Source organism: Argopecten irradians, chromosome 13 (genome assembly GCF_041381155.1).
Source record: "Argopecten irradians isolate NY chromosome 13, Ai_NY, whole genome shotgun sequence".
In the NCBI taxonomy this organism is placed as follows: domain Eukaryota; kingdom Metazoa; phylum Mollusca; class Bivalvia; order Pectinida; family Pectinidae; genus Argopecten; species Argopecten irradians.
This window is the reverse complement of record NC_091146.1, coordinates 25,394,559-25,416,192: the sequence shown is the minus strand read 5'-3', so window position 1 is coordinate 25,416,192 and position 21,634 is coordinate 25,394,559. Positions and strand designations below refer to the sequence as shown.

The 21,634-nt window shown below is 31.9% G+C and overlaps 1 protein-coding gene across 7 annotated transcripts in view; it reads right to left on the bottom strand.

The window, feature by feature from the left end:
- Positions 1–21,634, bottom strand: part of LOC138306692 (uncharacterized) — a 154,418-nt gene that overhangs the window by 19,811 nt on the left and 112,973 nt on the right. For 3 of the 7 annotated variants that reach the window (XM_069247144.1, XM_069247146.1, XM_069247149.1), the window contains 6 exons: positions 16,358–16,441; positions 15,172–15,255; positions 13,983–14,066; positions 12,801–12,884; positions 11,617–11,700; positions 2,032–2,115 (listed from right to left, as the gene is read on the bottom strand). In XM_069247144.1, coding sequence (XP_069103245.1) covers positions 2,032–2,115; positions 11,617–11,700; positions 12,801–12,884; positions 13,983–14,066; positions 15,172–15,255; positions 16,358–16,441 — 504 coding nt within the window. Of the gene's footprint in view, positions 1–2,031; positions 2,116–11,616; positions 11,701–12,800; positions 12,885–13,982; positions 14,067–15,171; positions 15,256–16,357; positions 16,442–19,915; positions 20,000–21,634 lie in introns of all 7 variants that reach the window. The other 4 variants (XM_069247145.1, XM_069247150.1, XM_069247147.1 and 1 more) reach the window with 3 other exon arrangements.

Sequence of the window (21,634 nt, the reverse complement as noted above, 5' to 3'; positions counted from 1 at the left end):
AAATTATCCATGACATGTTTATGACATAAAAACAACAGTATATTCTTTTGAGAAATATCTAAGGTCAACATATAAGTTACACCGATATACCATAATACGTTTCGCTAAACGGAACATTTGCTTATTAATAAGTAAATAAACCCATGAAGACAGAAATACTTCTGACGATTGGTGTAGGAAATATTATAGGACCCTATTTAACATATTGTCTAGTTCAATATATGACCCTAAAATTAACATTTTGTGATATAGGCAAAAGAAGTTTTTATTTAGATGTAGGTCAAATGTCAATATATAAGTCAGTTTGACCAACTTTGGTACACCAACTTACATAGGATACGTTTTACTCAAGTATGACGTCGCTAAAGCGGCTTTTGATACATGATAGAGCCGAGAGAAGGACAGATTTCGTTTAACATTTTTAACTCTCAGTACTCTCAGTACTTTGATATTGGGTAAGAAATAAAGGGGGTAGCCGTACAAAAGTGCAAAAAAGTCGGCATACCCAGTGATTCATCGACACAATATTTTCTTGAGTCAATAAATGATATATGAAGATATTTTTGATTGATGAAATTTTAGGGTACTCGGGGTTTGCCATTGTTATCTAAGGAATTTATTAAAAACTAATGAAATGAAATTCCTCCATTTTCATGAAAAATTAAGAGCAAAACTGGAAATTGCAAGAAAACCCCAACAGATCTAATGACGTATTGTATATCGTTAAAAAGATAATACGAAATGCTATGTTATTACACCAAAATAATTTATCTATTTGTTTTGTATGTCTTAATATGATGCATTAAAGGCGCAAAAGTAGGAATCGGACGTAAAACTTACAAAAGGTGGCGCTGTAGTCGCATGATTAATCTATTCATGGAATAAGTACTGGTCCGATACGTATTATGTGCCGATTGATGTATTTGCACCAAAAAATTAAAAATCGATCGTGGGCGGCCATGCAACACCTCCTTTACAAAATGAAACCCTTAATACTTATTTAGTGCAATTCTATATATGATCCAGAAAGAGAACATGTACTCTTATAATTACTTAATATACTTTTACATTAGCAGATCTACAGATACACATTGTATATATCCATTTACACGGTATATATGGTATAAGTACATCATATACGTATAGAACAACACATTAAACAGATCTTGTACACTTGTTTTAGATATCACGTATTACAATTTCACTTACAGTTTAAGATGTCGTTATAGAGTGGCTCTTAATCCTCTAAACAATACAACAGCTAACTCGAGATTACAACCAATTGTTTGGTCAATGCATCACACCTATCACGCTTTACCGCACACACTTACAGATTTATACGGAGCGATATGCATGGCTACTTATCTGTAAATTGACTAACTGGGATTGGATATTCCGTTTTAATACGAAGTCAGATACTTCATTGTTTATAAAATAATAAAAAACAATTTTAAATGAAGCATAGAATATGTCCAGTTGCTTGCATTATCTCTGTCATTGTTATATAGAATAATGACGTTTTACTGTAACAACTAAATTGAAAAAGGAAAATTAAGGGAGTTAACTCAAATAGAGAAATCAATAAAAAACATCGTAAATATTTTTGACTACCACTAAAATACTCTCGAAAGCCACGTTTTATTTTCAAGTTTTTAGGGTATGTTTTCTTTCTATCAAATGCTGGTATTTATCTTCAACAATATCCCATACATTAACCTCTTAACTCACAGATACGCCAAACTGATCTGAAGTCTCGAGATATACATGGGTTGTTTACAAAAAAATTGATGATGCAAAATGGTGGAAAATCACTTTGAAAGAAAAGATAGGATATTCGGAAATTCTGCTAAGAATTCTTAAGAGACAAGGGATTGAGAACGATATCTAATTACATATTTGAGCGTGTATCGAGACCCGTTAATACATATGCTAAATGGACAATGTATGTGTCATTCTAAAATCAAAACAATTATATGTAAACATTTTACTTGGGTATTAATTGGTATTATAAAAGCGTGTTGAGACACTAACCGTGTTTATGTCTGCTCCTTTTTCCAGAAGTAGATCCACTATTTCAGTGTCTCCTCTTCTGGCTGGTATCTTTAGAGGATTTCCCTTGAAAAAGACAAAATGATTATGTTACTTGTCATATATGATGTACTGCAATTTGAAGCAGATTAATGAAAAAAAATGACTGATTCTTATATTTGCAATGAAAGATATAAACCACATAATTTGATATGTTATACAAATACATATAACGTGAATAAACTATTCTAACAATCAATTAATCAATCAATAAATCATCTTTTATCAATCAAAAGGCTTTCAGTTTTATGTGCACACTTCCATTTACAAACATACATAGTTTAGACAGTGGTAAATGACATCAAATACACAGTCCGTTATAAAAAAAATAAACATAAGTTTCAACATTGACATATAGGTATGACAAAGTACATATATTTTATATCGTGGTCTCTCAAAAGCTAAATACAATTATTTAACTTGAAAACTCTCTAATGTTGTATGTATTATCACTTTAAAGATCGATGGTGTTATATAATAATGTTTCATTATTCAGCGCCTGAGTTGAATATAAAATGGACAATTCCAAATAAAATGAAACTCACCTTCTATTCAAAATTTCAAATTACACATGTTACAAATTTTGTTTCTTCTTATCACATTTTGATGTCTCCTTATTTCTTTATATGTGATTTATGAGCAGATATCCACAACTTAGTTTACAAATGTTTGTATTGTAGTGATTTTGAGAATATAGATTATTTCATTAGAATGGTTAAATGTTTAGGCAAGATAGACCTTTTATTAGACATATCCAATTCTGGGCTTAGACGTACTCGTACATCTAGACGGACGTGTATTCGGGGGTCGTATGAAAAGTTAAAACACATGTACATAACCAAATGTACCACGCATAATGCGCCGTGTAGTCGTTTCGCTAGTGATAAAATAAGCTAATATGATTAATTGGAAATGCAACATACATATTTCGTTTGACAAATCTGTAACATATCACAGTATCTGTCAGAGTAAAATATACTGACATTACAATTTATTATAATAGATTTGCATATTAAGGCATTCCAAGTGTTAATTGCTATTTATCATTACCGAGAATCAAATACTTTTTCCATTGTCGGCATGCTTCAGTGATATAGCACTATAAAAAGGGCAACAGTTTCCACTATACAAGAAGACACAACACGAACATACCGCAGTCTCCCAGTACACTCACCTCGCACAACATACACGCAACACACCGCATAATGGGAGGCCGTCCTTACATGACCATAGCTGTTAATAGGACGTTAATTAAACAAACATGTACAAAAAAGAAAAAAATCCATTGTCGGATTTCTGGTCTTTGTACTAATGTGATGATTTTGTAGCCACCATGTCACGAGAAAAAATGATGATTTTTTTAAAATACATGTACATGTACCAACTGGGTCGGACTATTATCATGATTTTTGCCAACAAAAGCAACCACACGGGATTTGCTGAAAATCCAGATGGATAATCTTAATTTCAAGATACTTAGGTAACAAAAATATAAAATGTGCGCAGAAGTCATGATAACTGGTCGCGAGCCAGTATGTATACAACGGATCACAATACGTTTGACAGCGGTGGTAATTAAGAGAAAACTTGATAATATTCGTATCCTTAAATGAAGACATCTTCACAATGATTTCTTACAATCTTATGATGCAGCATCGGGAATTTATTTCAATTCAATTTCGTATTTAGCGGGAAAAGAAATCAAGAAAGTGAGAGATTCACACGAAAGAGAAGTGTTACCGTTATTTCTCAAGAATAACTGCAGAGATCTGTGTCAAATTTTTTATGTACACTCTACGCAGATCCTAGTTATGCATTTCTAATTTTGTGATTAAATGGAGACAAACAATTGTTACTGATGTAATAGCTTTTATTCGCTGTCGCTGCTCGAATCAAAACACCTAACGCAGATAGCTTTGGATTTTTTTTCGTAATAAATTTATTGTACTTTAATAAGGAGACAGCCCTCAAATCCACAACATTTATCTAGAAAATTTAACAGAATCCTCAGCTCGTATAGGGTGAGCGTTGAATACGTTATCCGGGAACTCAAACTGTACAGAGCCATTGGTACTTTCTGTCGTCATCCCCGTTATAAAATTCGCAAAACTCTTAACATTTGTGCGCAGCATTTTCTTATAGAAGGAAATTGTTGTTTTCGTGAACCTCAAAACATGTATCATGCCTGTGTGTCACCTACATGTACGCCTCACCGTACTCGAACGGTCACTAACTATATATAGAGTACTAGTTTCTTCGGTTGACTGCCCACACGTTCACTGGTAAATACCAGAACACAAAAGTTTACGTTTTTGACTAATAATATAAAAATGTTAAAATTGATTTGGCTTATGTTGTTTTCAATACGTATAGTGAAATAATTTGCAGAAATAGCGTTGAAAATGTATACCGAGGACTGTGGTTTGCCGCTAATTTGATTTGCTTGATATTGCATAAGTAGCGCGCGGTTCGGTGTAGTAGTTACAGTATATACACCTTTATATAAAAAATGAGATGTTCCTGATTTCTAGACCCCTAAACATGGTCAAATACATATAAGCTTCACATTGTCCTTATGACATAATGTTGTGCTTATTTTTGAGACGCCCCCTGATAATTGTCGTATACGAGTCCGTCTACGTGTATGTAGTACGTTTACGATCACAACTGGAGATGTCTATTAAGTGTATATAGGAAACGTAGTTATAGTCAAGTCAATCTGTTCTACTCAAGTACGGAGGCCTTTGAGTACGGTAAAGGTCGTGTAATAGTAGTCTGGTATAGGTTTACGCATCTCGCTTTGGTTCTATATAGTTTACTGAGACACTGAAAGTTTACACGTAGTGGCCATCAAGGTAGAGATGTGAACACGATTTTAGTGAGTGTCGTATTGCCGACATCGCCTTGGTCCATAATTGGCACATGTTGAGCACATGCATAAGGTAAAAGGTTAGAATTGGTCAATAGAACAATTTGGGATATAATGAATATTAATTATTATTGAAGCCATATAATAGAGGTGCGCGCTTTACATAAAAAGAGTTCTTCCTGTAGTTTTATGAAGTTAGTGGTAGTGCCGTTACTTTGTGAGGATGGACTTGTAGATAGTCTTGTGTGAACATGTGTGAAAGAGCCTGCCAAGGATTTGTGTGAAAGTACGATGTGTATTTATACTGTGATATCAATTGTATGTACTTTAAATTCACTAAGAATTAATAAAGTTCCGAAATGTTTCCATTTTGTCAAGTCGTTAATCGCACCACATTTTATCCACAAAAGAACTCATAAACGTCTTGTCGTCACCGCGGTCGTTGATACGGAAACAATAGTTATGACGTTACGATTGGTGCCGGCGAATAGGTGACGACGTTACAGTATTTATTGACCTTGAGTTTACACAAATAAAATTGTATACAATGACTATCTAGCAGGTGTTGGTATAGACATCATTTAGGGGACACAGTTACCTTTAATTATATGTTTTGTCAGTATAAATTAGTCTCTGTTCTAATATTGTAAAAGCATCATGAAAAAATAATGAAATGAAAAAAATGGGTGAGCGATTAGCAATTAAGAAAAAAACCCTGAAATATCGAAGATTTTTACTGGCTGTGATAGTTTCGTAAGTTATTTGTCACACAGCAGTAAATTGTAATTACCGTTGACCTATTCTTCTCTTCACCATATCAATTTTTAAGACTTTATGTAATTTGTTCTACTCATGTCAAGAAAAAGTTAAAACGATTTAGTCTGTTGATACTTTCTATAAATTTCAAACATCATATAAATATTAAACTAAAAGAAGGATCGTGAAACATTCATTCAAAACTGAAAATTCCTCCTTTATACCACGTGGTGATTTCTTAGCAAGCACACAGTTATTGCAACACAACTCTTTCTTGTCCGGGAATATCTAGAAAGCTCATGAATATTAACTGGTAGTTTTTTCCCTTAAGATTGAACAATATTTACCGCTTAAAAGTGTTTGATAAAAGTTCACGATTTGTTTCGATACCACAACATCGGTGGCGCTATCTTAATTTTAATATCTGTGTAACTCGTAGACTTCCTATTAGTTTCAAAAGGTATTACTATATTACTAATATCCCTGAATTCGTATAAAGTACAAACGTGTCGAGGTACTAAAATTATTTACATCCGCCCCTTTATCAAGAAGTAGTCTCACTATGTCTATATATATTATATGTCCACCGTAAACAGCGTTCCTCAAGGGATTCCACTGAAAAAAGTAATATAATAAATGTAAATTATCATTAACTATCATCTTTTTATTCTCTCATAGAAATGGAACTTTCATATAATTGTTATTATGTCAACTGATAATAGCATTGCAAATAATATGACTGACTGACAAATTTAAAAACAGATATACCAACCACATGTGTATGATTAAATGCAAATAAGGTGGCTAAATATATACATAGAGGGTTAGGGTTAGCGCGTTTGCGCTACAGGTAGAATATGTCTGTATCCCATTGCGTTCATACCAACTTTAACGCAATCAGAATACTGTTTAATATATATTTACATAAATAAGCATATTTTTACATGTTCGCGATAAAATTTTATAATCCGTCAACTTATGACGCAAAATCTTATAGAGGCGTGAACTAGAAGTAGTCTGATCCTGCACTGCGTTTGCATTCATACATAATCGCGATTACACTTATTTGAACGCAACTCACCTCCCATTGACTGTATAAGGGCATATGTAAATATATCGATGTATTGACAATATGGTAGTTCCATGGATGTTGACGCACTTGTGCTCTAGTATGTGGACAAATCACGCTAAGAGGTTGTTTTATAACATCAGAGAGCAGGAAACAGAAGTTATATTTTCTACGGAAGCACATTTCCTATCAAATATTGATCAAATGACAAAATAAAGCCCAATGAAAGTGTGTCGTAGTCTTTAAGAAAAGGAAAATAAATACATAAATAAAAAATACCAGATGTTCTGAATAGCATACACTATTCATCTGACCTTAATGTATTTACAGGCATATCGCAGATTGGCCAAGGTGATACCCCTAAGTTATAGGTTATACAGCAAAATATTCTCCGTTTAAAATGTAATGCTGCACTTCAAAAACAAAATTCAGAAAACATTATCTCGATGAAAGACATTTTTTTTTCAATTTGGAAATGAAACAATGCTTAACAAAAAATCCAAATACTCGGCAGGTTGAGAACAACCTGCAGATATCAAACGCGTCATATACAAGTGTACATGTTGCATTAATATCATTTGAAAAAGTATCTCCTGATACTATTTTTCCATATGTACAAAGTAGCATCAATGTTTTTGTTTTTTATAACGAATAATGAATGTCAGCAAGTGGGAGCAAATCCACCAGATAAACATACAACTTTCCAATATTTAGACATTTTAGAACTGTTCTCACATATTCTTATACATGTTATTGACCACAGCGTCAATATTCGGGTGAAGATAACTATATCATGTATCTTATAATATACCTCTGTCCCACATAATTGCTATGTGATGACTTATAAATGATTATATTGTGCATTCTGCAACATCCGTTACTTGAAGCATATAACTGGTGCTCTTTTAGTCGCATCTATTAAAGATTTCATGCTGTGCCAGCCCTCTTCTGATGGTTTAACATTTCATCAAATAGCTTGGAATGACCGATGGGTCATGGTGCTCAACCAACGCTCTCTACGTAGGTTTCAACAATGGCTCGTCTTCCCGTTTCTATAGTCTGCCTATTTCGCCAAACGTCTGATTGTACTTCTTGTTTATTTTATTCCTGTCACCCCAAGTGTCCGCTGCATTCAAGTTGTTTGTACATGTAAACCTCTGCAGCCCACATGGTAAAGTCAATTATGTTGTGATGAGGAGTGTAAACTTCACGACGAGTTCATGATTCCAGGGCCCAATGTTATCAGGAAAGACTAGCTTCATGTACAAATCTCTCTTGTCTATGCATTGTCCACGATGGAAACGCTGTTTTTCAACTGCCCTTTCCTCATTCCCCCTCTTTTACAAACAAAACAGAAAGCTGCTCGTCCGTGCCTATATTACTTTAACCTTGTACGACTTGTATGTAACATTCAACCTGCATGGGCATACTTTCATTTTGAAGAAAGGTTAACTATTCAATATTTTTTAGAACTTTGTGTTATTTCGTCCGCCATCATGTTTTGGTTTTGATGATGGTGTATAAGTGTGTAGCATTTAAAACAGTTGAACCTAGTAAAATGAGATAAATGGTTCTGCGATTCAATTTGCAATGAAGGAAATATGGAATGTTTCAAAATTCAGCGGCCATCTTGGACAAGTATAACAGCTTTTGTCGGTCATATGTATCGCCATCTTGAAATTAAAAAAGTGCAACTGGATATTCTATATATACCTAGTAAAAATGCTGACTGTTATATTTAAATTTAAGGACATTCCAGTAGATAATATGCAATAGAGAGAAATATACCGAAGAAATATTGAGCTGAAATAAAACATTAAACTCGATAGTTGGAGACGATACTGTAATAATGATTTATCACATATTTTTGCACCATTTTGGTTCGCCATCTTGAAATAAGTGATTATCATAGATTATTTTCAAAATATACATAATATATCGAAGATTTTAATCTTTATAATTAAAAACCTTGCATTTGATATTCAACCTGCATGAACTTGTATTTTGTAAGATTGGGTAATTTTTAATATTTTTTTTTAGTTTTGGAGCTATTGTGTCCGCTATCTTGGTTTTATGTATGGATGCAAATACTAAATTTCTACCAATTTTAGAATACCAGAAAAGTGTAAAATGAGATAAATAGGGTTTCAATTTTTGATTTTATGTGATTTCTGTACTAGTGGGCGACACCTGAAGGAATGTCGCAGATAAAGTGAACAGACATGCGAAAGGAAGATAACTCTTGGGGTAATTTTATTATGTTCAGAAATAATATCACAGTTTGAAGAAAATTAAAACTGATTTAACAAGACCTTGAATAAAGGTCAAAGTCATTCACTCAAAAAAAACTTAGCTCTTTATTTCAACATACAACATTCCCAAAATCAAGCCTGTCTTTTGACTTCAAGAAGTCGATTAAAATTTTAAGCCTATTTGACCCCTGTGACCTTGAATAAATATCACCTTGATGTTGAATAACAGTAGTGGAAAGCGCTTCATTACTGTAATGCACGCCATTGTTTTTTATATATACTGTAATTCATTTTGGTTAAAAATAAATAATCAACCTAACCCTACCTAAAACAATTTTCTCCATTCAAATCGACTCAAATGCACAATTTCTGATTTTCGTGATCTTTCTCAATAGTTAACTAACTGGTTTTTATAAATAAATGCAAACTATTTTGAAATTGAAAGATTTACCCGCTGTCAAACTTATTGTCTGCCTCGTAAACCGAATAGAAGCTGCAACACTAAAATTCAGAGTGAAAAATCCAGATGACATGACATCTACCAGGACCGATAACTCAAATTAGCTCGGGCTGATAGCTCTGGTTGCCAATAACAAATTATGACGTCATAACTTGATATCAGCAGCTATACAGCGCTAGTGTCCCATGGGCAAAATGTTTCCTATCATAGACATTTTTTTTTACAATTTTCCAATACTGAGACGTTTTAGAATTACTCTTACATATTCGTAATATTAACCTCAGCGTCTGTGTATGCTATTGATTGATATCGGACAAGAATTTACGCCATAGTAATGGTAACTAATGAAAGCAAACATGAAACTAGAGCAATCGTATGCCAATTGTATTGTTTTTATGTAACATATATTATTGTTAAATGTTCCTTTTAAACTTAATCGGCTGTAAAATGTAGCATATCAATGCAGATAATTAGAAATATATGTGCAAACATCGTATCAAGCAGTGCAAATCAAACGCGAAATCTGTATAATGTTACGACATCAAATTGTTTGATTTCCAGTAATGTAAAACATCGTACATCATTATATCATTTGTTTTGTGGGCTACTAAATGATGAGCAGGATTACCTTCCATACGTACTGTGATTTAGATAATGTATTTTCTTAGAAACTAGAACATCAATATAATTGTGGTTTATGTGATTTAAAATAATATCGCAAAACGTGTGATTGAATGCCAAATTTACAATCAGATATTAATATGAGCCATATGTGTCTGATAAAATGCATCTGAAGGGGCTAAAATATACACATCGATGTATAGATATTATGATGATTCTATGTCTTTTTACGTAATCGTGCACTCGCAAACGATTGTGACTTAAACATGCTCTAGTATGTGGGCATATCACATTAAAATTGTTTCTTCACTTAAATATAAGAAAGCGGGTAAATATACATGTAATTCTCCGTTATACCGCATGGAATAACAAAAAAAGGCATACAATTAAATAAAAATAAAGTAGAAATAAAACCATCAATCCACTGGATATTGTTTTTTCTGGATATCTGAATGTTTCTGTGTTCGTGATTATTTCAAATGTCAAATGGTAATTTCAATACGACTCGTGTTTGTCTTTTGACATCTAGTAACCCAATGAAGATAAACTGGTGTTTCTTAAGATTAAAGAGCATAAACTGATAAAACGGTTTAGGTATTCAATATACATCGGCATATTAATATTTGTTTTTAAGATTCAAAGGTATTTTTCATATCATATCAGGAAAAAGACTTAATATTATAGTCTATTGATAGTCTATTGATAAAAAAAGATGTAACTAACATTATTTTAATAGCTTTATAACGTTTGTATAGCAATCCTGCTAATGTCATTGAAGTAAAACGATGCAAGTGTAACTAAGAAAATGTCAATGATTTTCTAATGCTTGTACGTTTTCATTTTCCAATGTATTGTGTTTATGTCCCTGAATTAGACCAAATTCACCTATAGATATTCCTTAATAAACCGATCAAGACAACGAATAAGTATTACATATTTCCATCTAAATAAACGTATTTTTAAGAAGTAGTGTCACGATCTCTTTGTGTTCTTGTTTTGCTGCTGCCTTTACAGGAGTTCCCTAGAAATATATATATGTATGATTTACTGTCATTAAAAGAATAACAAAAAATGCATTTTCTCATCTTATGTCGAGGAGACAATGGTCTATAAAAACAATTTCGACAACTCTACTTGTTACTAGTACTTGCATTATTTTCTGATTTGTTTAAGAAAAAAAAAAGCGAGTTCAATGCAACTATTTTTTGTTCGGCGATATAAAGTAAGCTTATGAGCTTGAACTGGTATTTTTAAAGGTTAATTATAATAATAAACGGGTTAAAACGATAGAGCTGTAACTAACATGTTTTCAATACCTTGATAACATTTGCACTGTTTTCGTTTTAAAGAGGTAATTAAAAGTAATTCTGCTTATGGCACTGAATTCGGCCAGATATAAAAATTACCAACTGAGAGTTACAAAACAAATAATTTATTTCCGGCCAACATAATGAATGAGTCGTACACATGTACATCTATAGAAATATATTTAGACACTCACTTTATTTACGTCAGCTCCTTTCTCAAGTACCATTGTCAAGATGTCTTTGTCTCCGTTCACAGCCGCTTCCTCCACGACATTTCCCTAGAAACGGACATGACATAATAAATGAAAAATATGATTCACTGTCATGTAGATATCTTTTTTTAGAAACTAAAGCTCGTTGTGGTATATGTCTCTAAATAAAAATATATTAAACAATATGACTGGCTCAAAATAGACACATCGAAATATCTACTTTACGCTTGTTCTACAAATGTTGACGTAATCGTGCTCTAATATGTGGTTATTTAACATTACAATTGTTACTTCTGGTATAAAATACGAAGCAGATAACATATCGGTAAATCCGGAAATCATTTTTCCTTGTATAAAATCTAGATTATCCACGTAGGTTGGGGGCCTGTAATTGCTGAAAACTGTTTTTCGTGGTGGATATAGTTTCTTATCCTTCAATTTTTATTGTTTATTTTTTCAGTTTTTATTTATATTTGGTAATTATTCCACATTCACTGACTAAAAAAGTTTTTTTTATTAACTCCCCACAGACAAAGGGAGAGTAAACGATATTGGATAAAAGGTTTAGCATTATAACAAGTATATAATAGCATTTCCATTAGCTCTAGTTAAGTGAGAAAGAAAACGAAAGAGTATAAATAAGAAGAATACAATCCAATGCCAAAATGAAAAAAAAATGCATTATCTCAACTTCTGTCGACAAAAAGACTGAATACAATAGTCTGTTGATGTTTGTGATAGAGATATAATACCTAACACATGTTTTACTTAGAAAAACATTGTGAAAAAATATAAAAACAATTTCGACAACTCTACTTTTGCACTATTTTCTGATTTTTAAACAAAACAATTAGCGAGTTCAATGTAACTTGTTTTTGTTCGGCGATATAAAGTAAGCTTATGAACTTGAACTGGTGTTTTTAAAGGTTAATTATAAGAATAAACGTGTTAAAACGATAGAGCTGTAACTAACATGTTTTCAATAGCTTGATAACATTTGTACTATTTTCGTTTTAAAGAGGTAAAGCAATTCGACTTATGGCACTGAATTCGGCCAGATCTGAAAATTACCTACTGAGAGTAACAAAACAAATAATTTATTTCCGGTCAACATAATGAATAAGTCGTACACATATGTATCTATAGAAATATGTTTAGAAACTAACTTTATTTACGTCAGCTCCTTTCTCAAGTACCAGTGTCAAGATGTCTTTGTCTCCTCTCCAAGCCGCTGACGCCGCGACATTTCCCTAGAAATAATAAAATAATAAATGAATTAAATGTTTCACTCTCATGTAAATATCTTTTTAGAAACTAAAGCTCGTTGTGATATATGTCTCAAAATAACAATATATCAAACAATGTGACTGGCTCAAAATAGACACATCTAAGTATCTACGTTACGCTTGTTCTACAAATGGTGACGTAATCGTGCTCTAACATGTGGTTATTTAACATTAAAATTGTTACTTCTGGTATAACATACGAAACGGATAACATATCGGTTAATCCGGAGATCATTTTCCTTGTATAAAATCTAAATTATCCACTTAGGTTGGGCCTGTAACTGCTGGAAACTGTTTTTGGTGGTGGAAATAGTTTTTTATCCTTTATTTTTTATTGTTTATTTTTTTCAGTTTTTATTTATATTTGGTAATTATTCCACATTCACTAACTAACAACGTGTTTTTTATTAACTCCCCACAGGCAGAGGGAGAGTAAACGATATTGGATGAAAGTTTTAGCATTATAACAAGTATATAATAATATTTTTATTAGCTCTACTAAAGTGAGAAAGAACACGAAAGAGTACAAATAAGAAGAATACAATCCAATGCCAAAATGAAAATAAAAAAAATGCATTTTCTCAACTTCTGTCGAAGAAAAGACTGAATACAATAGTCTGTTGATGTTTTTGATAGAAATATAATACCTTACACATGTTTTATTTAGAAAAACAATTGTGAAAAAATATAAAAACAATTTCGACAACTCTACTTTTGCACTATTTTCTGATTTGTAAACAAAACAATTAGCGAGTTCAATGTAACTTGTTTTTGTTCGGCGATACAAAGTAAGCTGATGAGCTTGAACCGGTGTTTTTAAAGGTTAATTATGATAATAAACATGTTAAAACGATAGAGCTGTAACTAACATGTTTTCAATAGCTTGATAACATTTGTACTATTTTCGTTTTAAAGAGGTAAAGCAATTCGACTTATGGCACTGAATTCGGCCAATTCTGAAAATTACCTACTGAGAGTAACAAAACAAATAATTTATTTCCGGTCAACATAATGAATAAGTCGTACACATATGAATCTATAGAAATATGTTTAGAAACTAACTTTATTTACGTCAGCTCCTTTCTCAAGTACCAGTGTCAAGATGTCTTTGTCTCCTCTTCTAGCCGCTGACGCCGCGACATTTCCCTAGAAATAAGAAAATAATAAATGAATTAAATGTTTCACTCTCATGTAAATATCTTTTTTTAGAAACGAAAGATAGTTTTGATATATATATTTATGTCTCAAAATAACAATATATCAAACAATGTGACTGGCTCAAAATAGACACATCGAAGTATCTACGTTACGCTTGTTCTACAAATGGTGACGTAATCGTGCTCTAACATGTGGTTATTTAACATTAAAATTGTTACTTCTGGTATAACATACGAAACGGATAACATATCGGTTAATTCGGAGATCATTTTCCTTGTATAAAATCTAGATTATCCACTTAGGTTGGGCCTGTAACTGCTGGAAACTGTTTTTTCGTGGTGGAAATAGTTTCTTATCCTTTATTTTTTATTGTTTATTTTTTTCCAGTTTTTATTTATATTTGGTAATTATTCCACATTCACTAACTAACAAAGTTTTTTATTAACTCCCCACAGGCAGAGGGAGAGTAAACGATATTAGATGAAAGTTTTAGCATTATAACAAATATATAATGATATTTTCATTAGCTCTAGTAAAGTGAGAAAGAACACGAAAGAGTACAAATGAGGAGAATACAATCCAATGCCAAAATGAAAATAAAAAATGCATTTTCTCATTTTATGTCGAGGAAAAGACTGAATACAATAGTCTGTTCATGTTTTTGATAGAAATAAAATTCCTAGCACATGTTTTACTTAGAAGAAAAAAATGTGAACAAATATAAAAAAACAATTTCGACAACTCTACTTTTGCAGTATTTTCAGATTTTTTAAGAAAACAATTAGCGAGTTCAATGCAACTTGCTTTTGTTCGGCGATATATAGTAAGCTTATGATGTTGAACTAATGTTTTGTTAAGGTTAATTATAATAATAAACGGGTTAAAACGATAGAGCTGTAACTAACATGTTTTCAATAGCTTGATAACATTTGCACTGTTTACGTTTTAAAGAGCTAAAGTAATTCTGCTTATGACACTGGATTCGGCCAGATATGAAAATTACCTACGGCGAGTAACAAATAATTTATTTCCGATCAACATAATGAATAAATCGTACACATATACATCTATAGAAATATGTTTAAACACTAACTTTATTTACGTCGGCTCCTTTCTCAAGTAACAGTGTCAAGATGTCTTTGTTTCCTCTCTTTGTCGCTTCCTCCACGACATTTCCCTAGAAACAGACATTACATAATAAATGAAAAATATGATTCACTGTCATGTGAATATCTTTTTAGGAACTAAAGCTCGTTGTGATATATGTCTCTAAATAACAATATATCAAACAATGTGACTGGCTCAAAATAGACACATCGAGGCATCTACGTTACGCTTGTTCTACAAATGGTGACGTAATCGTGCTCTAACATGTGGTTATTTAACATTAAAATTGCTACTTCTGGTATAACATACGAAGCGGATAACATATCGGTAATTCTGGAGACTGTTTTTACTTGTATAAAATCTAGATTATCCACGTAGGTTGAGGGCCTGTAACTGCTGGAAACTGTTTTTCGTGGTGGAAATAATTTCTTATCCTTCATTTTTTATTGTTTATTTTTTCAGTTTTTATTTATATTTGGTAATTATTCCACATTCACTAACTAACAAAGTTTTTTTTATTAACTCCCATCAGGCAGAGGGAGAGTAAACGATATTGGATGAAACTTTTAGCATTATAACAAGTATATAATAATATTTTTATTAGCTCTAGTAAAGTGAGAAAGAACACGAAAGAGTACAAATGAGGAGAATACAATCCAATGCCAAAATGAAAATTAAAAAAATGCATTTTCTCATTTTATGTCGAGGAAAAGACTGAATACAATAGTCTGTTGATGTTTTTGATAGAAATAAAATTCCTCGCACATGTTTTACTTAGAAGAAAAAAATGTGAACAAATATAAAAAAACAATTTCGACAACTCTACTTTTGCAGTATTTTCAGATTTTTTAAGAAAACAATTAGCGAGTTCAATGCAACCTGTTTTTGTTCGGCGATATATAGTAAGCTTATGATGTTGAACTAATGTTTTGTTAAGGTTAATTATAATAATAAACGGGTTAAAACGATAGAGCTGTAACTAACATGTTTTCAATAGCTTGATAACATTTGCACTGTTTACGTTTTAAAGAGCTAAAGTAATTCTGCTTATGACACTGGATTCGGCCAGATATAAAAATTACCTACGGCGAGTAACAAATAATTTATTTCCTATCAACATAATGAATAAATCGTACACATGTGCATCTATAAAAATATGTTTAGACACTAACTTTATTTACGTCGGCTCCTTTCTCAAGTAACAGTGTCAAGATGTCTTTGTTTCCTCTCTTTGTCGCTTCCTCCACGACATTTCCCTAGAAACAGACATTACATAATAATGAAAAATTTGATTCACTGTCATGTAAATATCTTTTTTAGGAACTAAAGCTCGTTGTGATATATGTCTCTAAATAACAATATATCAAACAATGTGACTTGCTCAAAATAGACACATCGAAGTATCTACGTTACGCTTGTTCTACAAATGTTGACGTAATCGTGCTCTAACATGTGGTTATTTAACATTAAAATTGCTACTTCTGGTATAACATACGAAGCGGATAACATATCGGTAATTCTGGAGACTGTTTTTACTTGTATAAAATCTAGATTATCCACGTAGGTTGAGGGCCTGTAACTGCTGGAAACTGTTTTTCGTGGTGGAAATAGTTTCTTATCCTTCATTTTTTTATTGTTTATTTTTTTCAGTTTTTATTTATATTTGATAATTATTTCACATTCACTAACACCAGTTTTTTATTAACTCCCTACAGGCAGAGGGAGAGTAAAGGATATTGGATGAAAGGTTTAGCATTATAACAAGTATATAATAGTATTTGAATTAGCTCTAGTAAAGTGAGAAAGAAAACGAAAGAGTATAAATAAGAAGAATACAATCCAATGCCAAAATGAAAATAAAAAATGCATTTTCTCAACTTACGTCGAGGAAAAGACTGAATACAATAGTCTGTTGATGTTTTTGATAGAAATAAAACACCTAACACATGTTTTAATTAGAAAAAAAAATGTGAACAAATATAAAAAGAATTTCGACAATATTACTTTTGCACTATTTTCTGATTTTTAAAGAAAACAATTAGCGAGTTCAATGCAACCTGTTTTTGTTCGGCGAGATAAAGTAAGCTGATGAGCTTGAACCGGTGTTTTTAAAGGTTAATTATAATAATAAACGGGTTAAAACGATAGAACTGTAACTAACATGTTTTCGATTGCTTGATAACATTTGCACTATTTTCGTTTTAAAGAGGTAAAGTAATTCTGCTTATGGCACTGAATTCGGCCAGATCTGAAAATTACCTACTGAGAGTAACAAAACAAATAATTTATTTCCGGTCAACATAATGAATAAGTCGTACACATATGTATCTATTGAAATATGTTTAGACACTAACTTTATTTACGTCAGCTCCTTTCTCAAGTAACAGTGTCAAGATGTCTTTGTCTCCTCTAAAAGCCGGTGCCTCCACGACATTTCCCTAAAAACGGACATGAGGTAATAAATGAAAAATATGATTCACTGTCATGTAAATATCTTTTTTTAGAAACTAAAGCTCGTTGTGATATACATTTGTATGTCTCTAAATAACAATATAACAAACAATGCGACTGGGTTAAATAGACACATCGAAGTATCTACGTTACGCTTGTTCTACACATGTTGACGTAATCGTGCTCTAACATGTGGTTATTTAACATTAAAATTGTTACTTATGGTATAACATACGAAGCGGATAACATATCGGTAATTCTGGAGACTCTTTTTCGTTGTATGAAATCTAGATTATCCACGGCGGTTGGGGGCCCCTAACCGCTCGAAACTTTTTTTGTGGTGGAAATAATTTCTTATTCTTCATTTTTTATTGTTTATTTTTGTTCAGTATTTATTTATATTTGGTAATTTTTCAACAGGTTTTTATTAACTCCCCACAGGCAGAGGGAGAGTAAACGATATCGGATGAAAGGTTTAGCATTATAACAAGTATATAATAATATTTTTATTATCTCTAGTAGAGTGAGAAAGAAAACGAAAGAGTATAAATAAGAATAATACAATCCAATGCCAAAATGAAAATAAAAAATGCATTTTCTCAACTTATGTCGAGGAAAAGACTGAATACAAAAGTCTGTTGATGTTTTTGATAGAAAAAAACCCGCCTAACACATGTTTTAATTTGAAAAAAAAAAATTGTGAAAAAATATAAAAACAATTTCGACAACTCTACTTTTGCACTTTTTTCTGATCTTTTAAGAAAACAAACAGCAAGTTCAATGCAATTTGTTTTTGTTCGGCGATATAAAGTAAGCTGATGAGCTTGAACCGGTGTTTTTAAAGGTTAATTATAATAATAAACGGGTTAAAACGATAGAGCTGTAACTAACATGTTTTCAATAGCTTGATAACATTTGTACTATTTTCGTTTAAAAATGGTACAGTAATTCTGCTTATGGCACTGAATTCGGCCAGATTTGAAAATTACCTACTGAGAGTAACAAAACAAATAATTTATTTCCGGTCAACATAATAAATAAGTCGTACACATATGTATCTATAGAAATATGTTAAGACACTAACTTTATTTACGTCAGCTCCTTTCTCAAGTACCAGTGTCAAGATGTCTTTGTCTCCTCCCCAAGCTGCTGACTCCGCGATATTTCCCTAGAAATAATGAAATAATAAATGAAAAATATGATTCACTTTTATGTAAATGTCTTTAAAAAAAAATAAAGCTTGTTTTTATATATATTTCTATGACTCTAAATAACAATATATCAAACAATGTGACTGGCTCAAAATAGACATATCGAAGTATCTACGATAGGCTTGTTCTACAAATGTTGACGTAATCGTGCTCTAACATGTGGTTATTTTACATTAAAATTGTTACTTCTGGTATAACATACGAAACAGATAACATATCGGTTAATCCGGAGATCATTTTTCCTTGTATAGAATCTAGATTATCCAGGTAGGTTGGGGGCCTGTTACTGCTGGAAACTGTTTTTCATGGTGGAAATAGTTTCTTATCCTTCATTTTTTATTGTTTATTTTTTTCAGTTTTTATTTATATTTGGTAATTATTCCACATTCACTAACTAACACCAGTTTTTTTATTAACTCCCATACGGCAGAGGGAGAGTAAACGAGATTGGATGAAAGGTTTAGCATTATAACAAGTATATAATAATATTTTTATTAGCTCTAGTAAAGTGAGAAAGAAAACGAAGGAGTATAAATCAGGAGAATACAACCCAATGCCAAAATGAAAATAAAAAATGCATTTTCTCATTTTATGTCGAGGAAAAGACCGAATACAATAGTCTGTTGATGTTTTTGATAGAAATGAAATTCCAAACACATGTTTTACTTAGAAGAAAAGAAATGTTGAAAATATAAAAACAATTTCGACACGTAAACTTTTGCACTATTTTCTGATTTTTTAAGAAAACAAATAGCGAGTGCAATACAACTTGTTTTTGTTCGGCGATATACAGTAAGCTTATGAGAATAAACTGGTGTTTTTGAAAGGTCAATTATAATAATAAACGGGTTAAAACGATAGAGCTGTAACTAACATGTTTTCAATAGCTTGATAACATTTGTACTATTTTCGTTTAAAAGAGGTAAAGTAATTCCGCTAATGTCACTGAATTCGGCAAGATCTAAAAATTACATGTACCTACGGAGATTAACAAATAATTTATGTCCGATCAACATAATGAATATATCGTACACATGTGCATCTATAGAAATATGTTTAGACACTAACTTTATTTACGTCGGCTCCTTTCTCAAGTAACAGTGTCAAGATGTCTTTGCGTCCTTTCCAAGCCGCTTCCTCCACGACATTTCCCTAGAAACGGACATGACATAATAAATTAAAAATTTGATTCACTGTCATGTAAATATCTTTTTTTTTAGAATCTAAAGCTGGTTGTGATATATATTTGTATGCTTCTAAAGAAAAATATATCAAGCAATGTGACTGGCTAAAAATAGACACATCGAAGTGTCTACGTTAGGCTTGTTCTACACATGTTGACGTAATCTTGCTCTAGCATCTTGTCATTTTACATTAAAATTGTTACTTCTGGTATAACATACGAAGCGGATAACATATCGGTAAATCCGGCAACCATTTTTCTTTGTATGAAATTAAGATTATCCACGTAGATTGGGGCCCTGTAACCGCTGGAAACTTTTGTCCGTGGTGAAAATAGTTTCTCATCCTTCATTTTGTATTGTTTATTTTTTTCAGTTTTTATTTATATTGGTAATTATTCCATATTCACTAACTAACACCAGTTTTTTTTATTAACTCTCCACAGGTAGAGGGAGAGAAAACGAAATTGGAAGAAAGGTTTAGCATTATAACAAGTATACAATAGTATTTTTATTAGCTCTAGTAAAGTGAGAAAGAAAACGAAAGAGTATAAATAAGAAGAATACAATCCAATGCCAAAATGAAAATAAAAAATGCATTTTCTCAACTTACGTCGAGGAAAAGACTGAATACAATAGTCTGTTGATGCTTTGATAGAAATAAAACACCTAACACATGTTTTAATTAGAAAAAAAATGTGAACAAATATAAAAAGAATTTCGACAACTCTACTTTTGCACTATTTTCTGATTTTTAAAGAAAACAATTAGCGAGTTCAATGCAACCTGTTTTTGTTCGGCGAGATAAAGTAAGCTGATGAGCTTGAATCGGTGTTTTTAAAGGTTAATTATAATAATAAACGGGTTAAAACGATAGAGCTGTAACTAACATGTTTTCGATTGCTTGATAACATTTGCACTATTTTCGTTTTAAAGAGGTAAAGTAATTCTGCTTATGGCACTGAATTCGGCCAGATCTGAAAATTACCTACTGAGAGTAACAGAACAAATAATTTATTTCCGGTCAACATAATGAATGAGTCGTACACATGTGTATCTATAAAAATATGTTTAGACACTAACTTTATTTACGTCAGCTCCTTTTTCAAGTATTCAAAATAATGTTCATTTTCAAAGGCAAAACTAGCTGGCATGTTTGTAGACAATACCCGGAGAAGATAAGAAATATCAAACTGCAATGTTGCATAAAAGCATAAAAATTGGCATTTTAGTAGCCAAAGACAATCAAAATAAAATTTAAAACGGGAGCCATTGAACAAAAAATACCTACTTCCGGTATTTTTTTTTCAATATGGGCGCCATCATGGTAGTAAACGGTGGAATGAAAACCAGATGTAAATATTTTGTTTTGGAGGATATATGCCTTCCATCAATGCATCAATCATCTTTCAAAACAATGGCTCCCGTTTTAAATCTTATTTTGATTGTCTTTGGCTTCTCCGGGTATTGTCTATAAACATGCCAGCTAGTTTTGCCTTTGAAAATAAACGTTATTTTGAATAATACCGGAAGTAGGTACTTTTTTCTGTGACGCCTGGTTTAAATCTAATTTTGATTGTCATAGATGCTCACATGCCAATTGGTT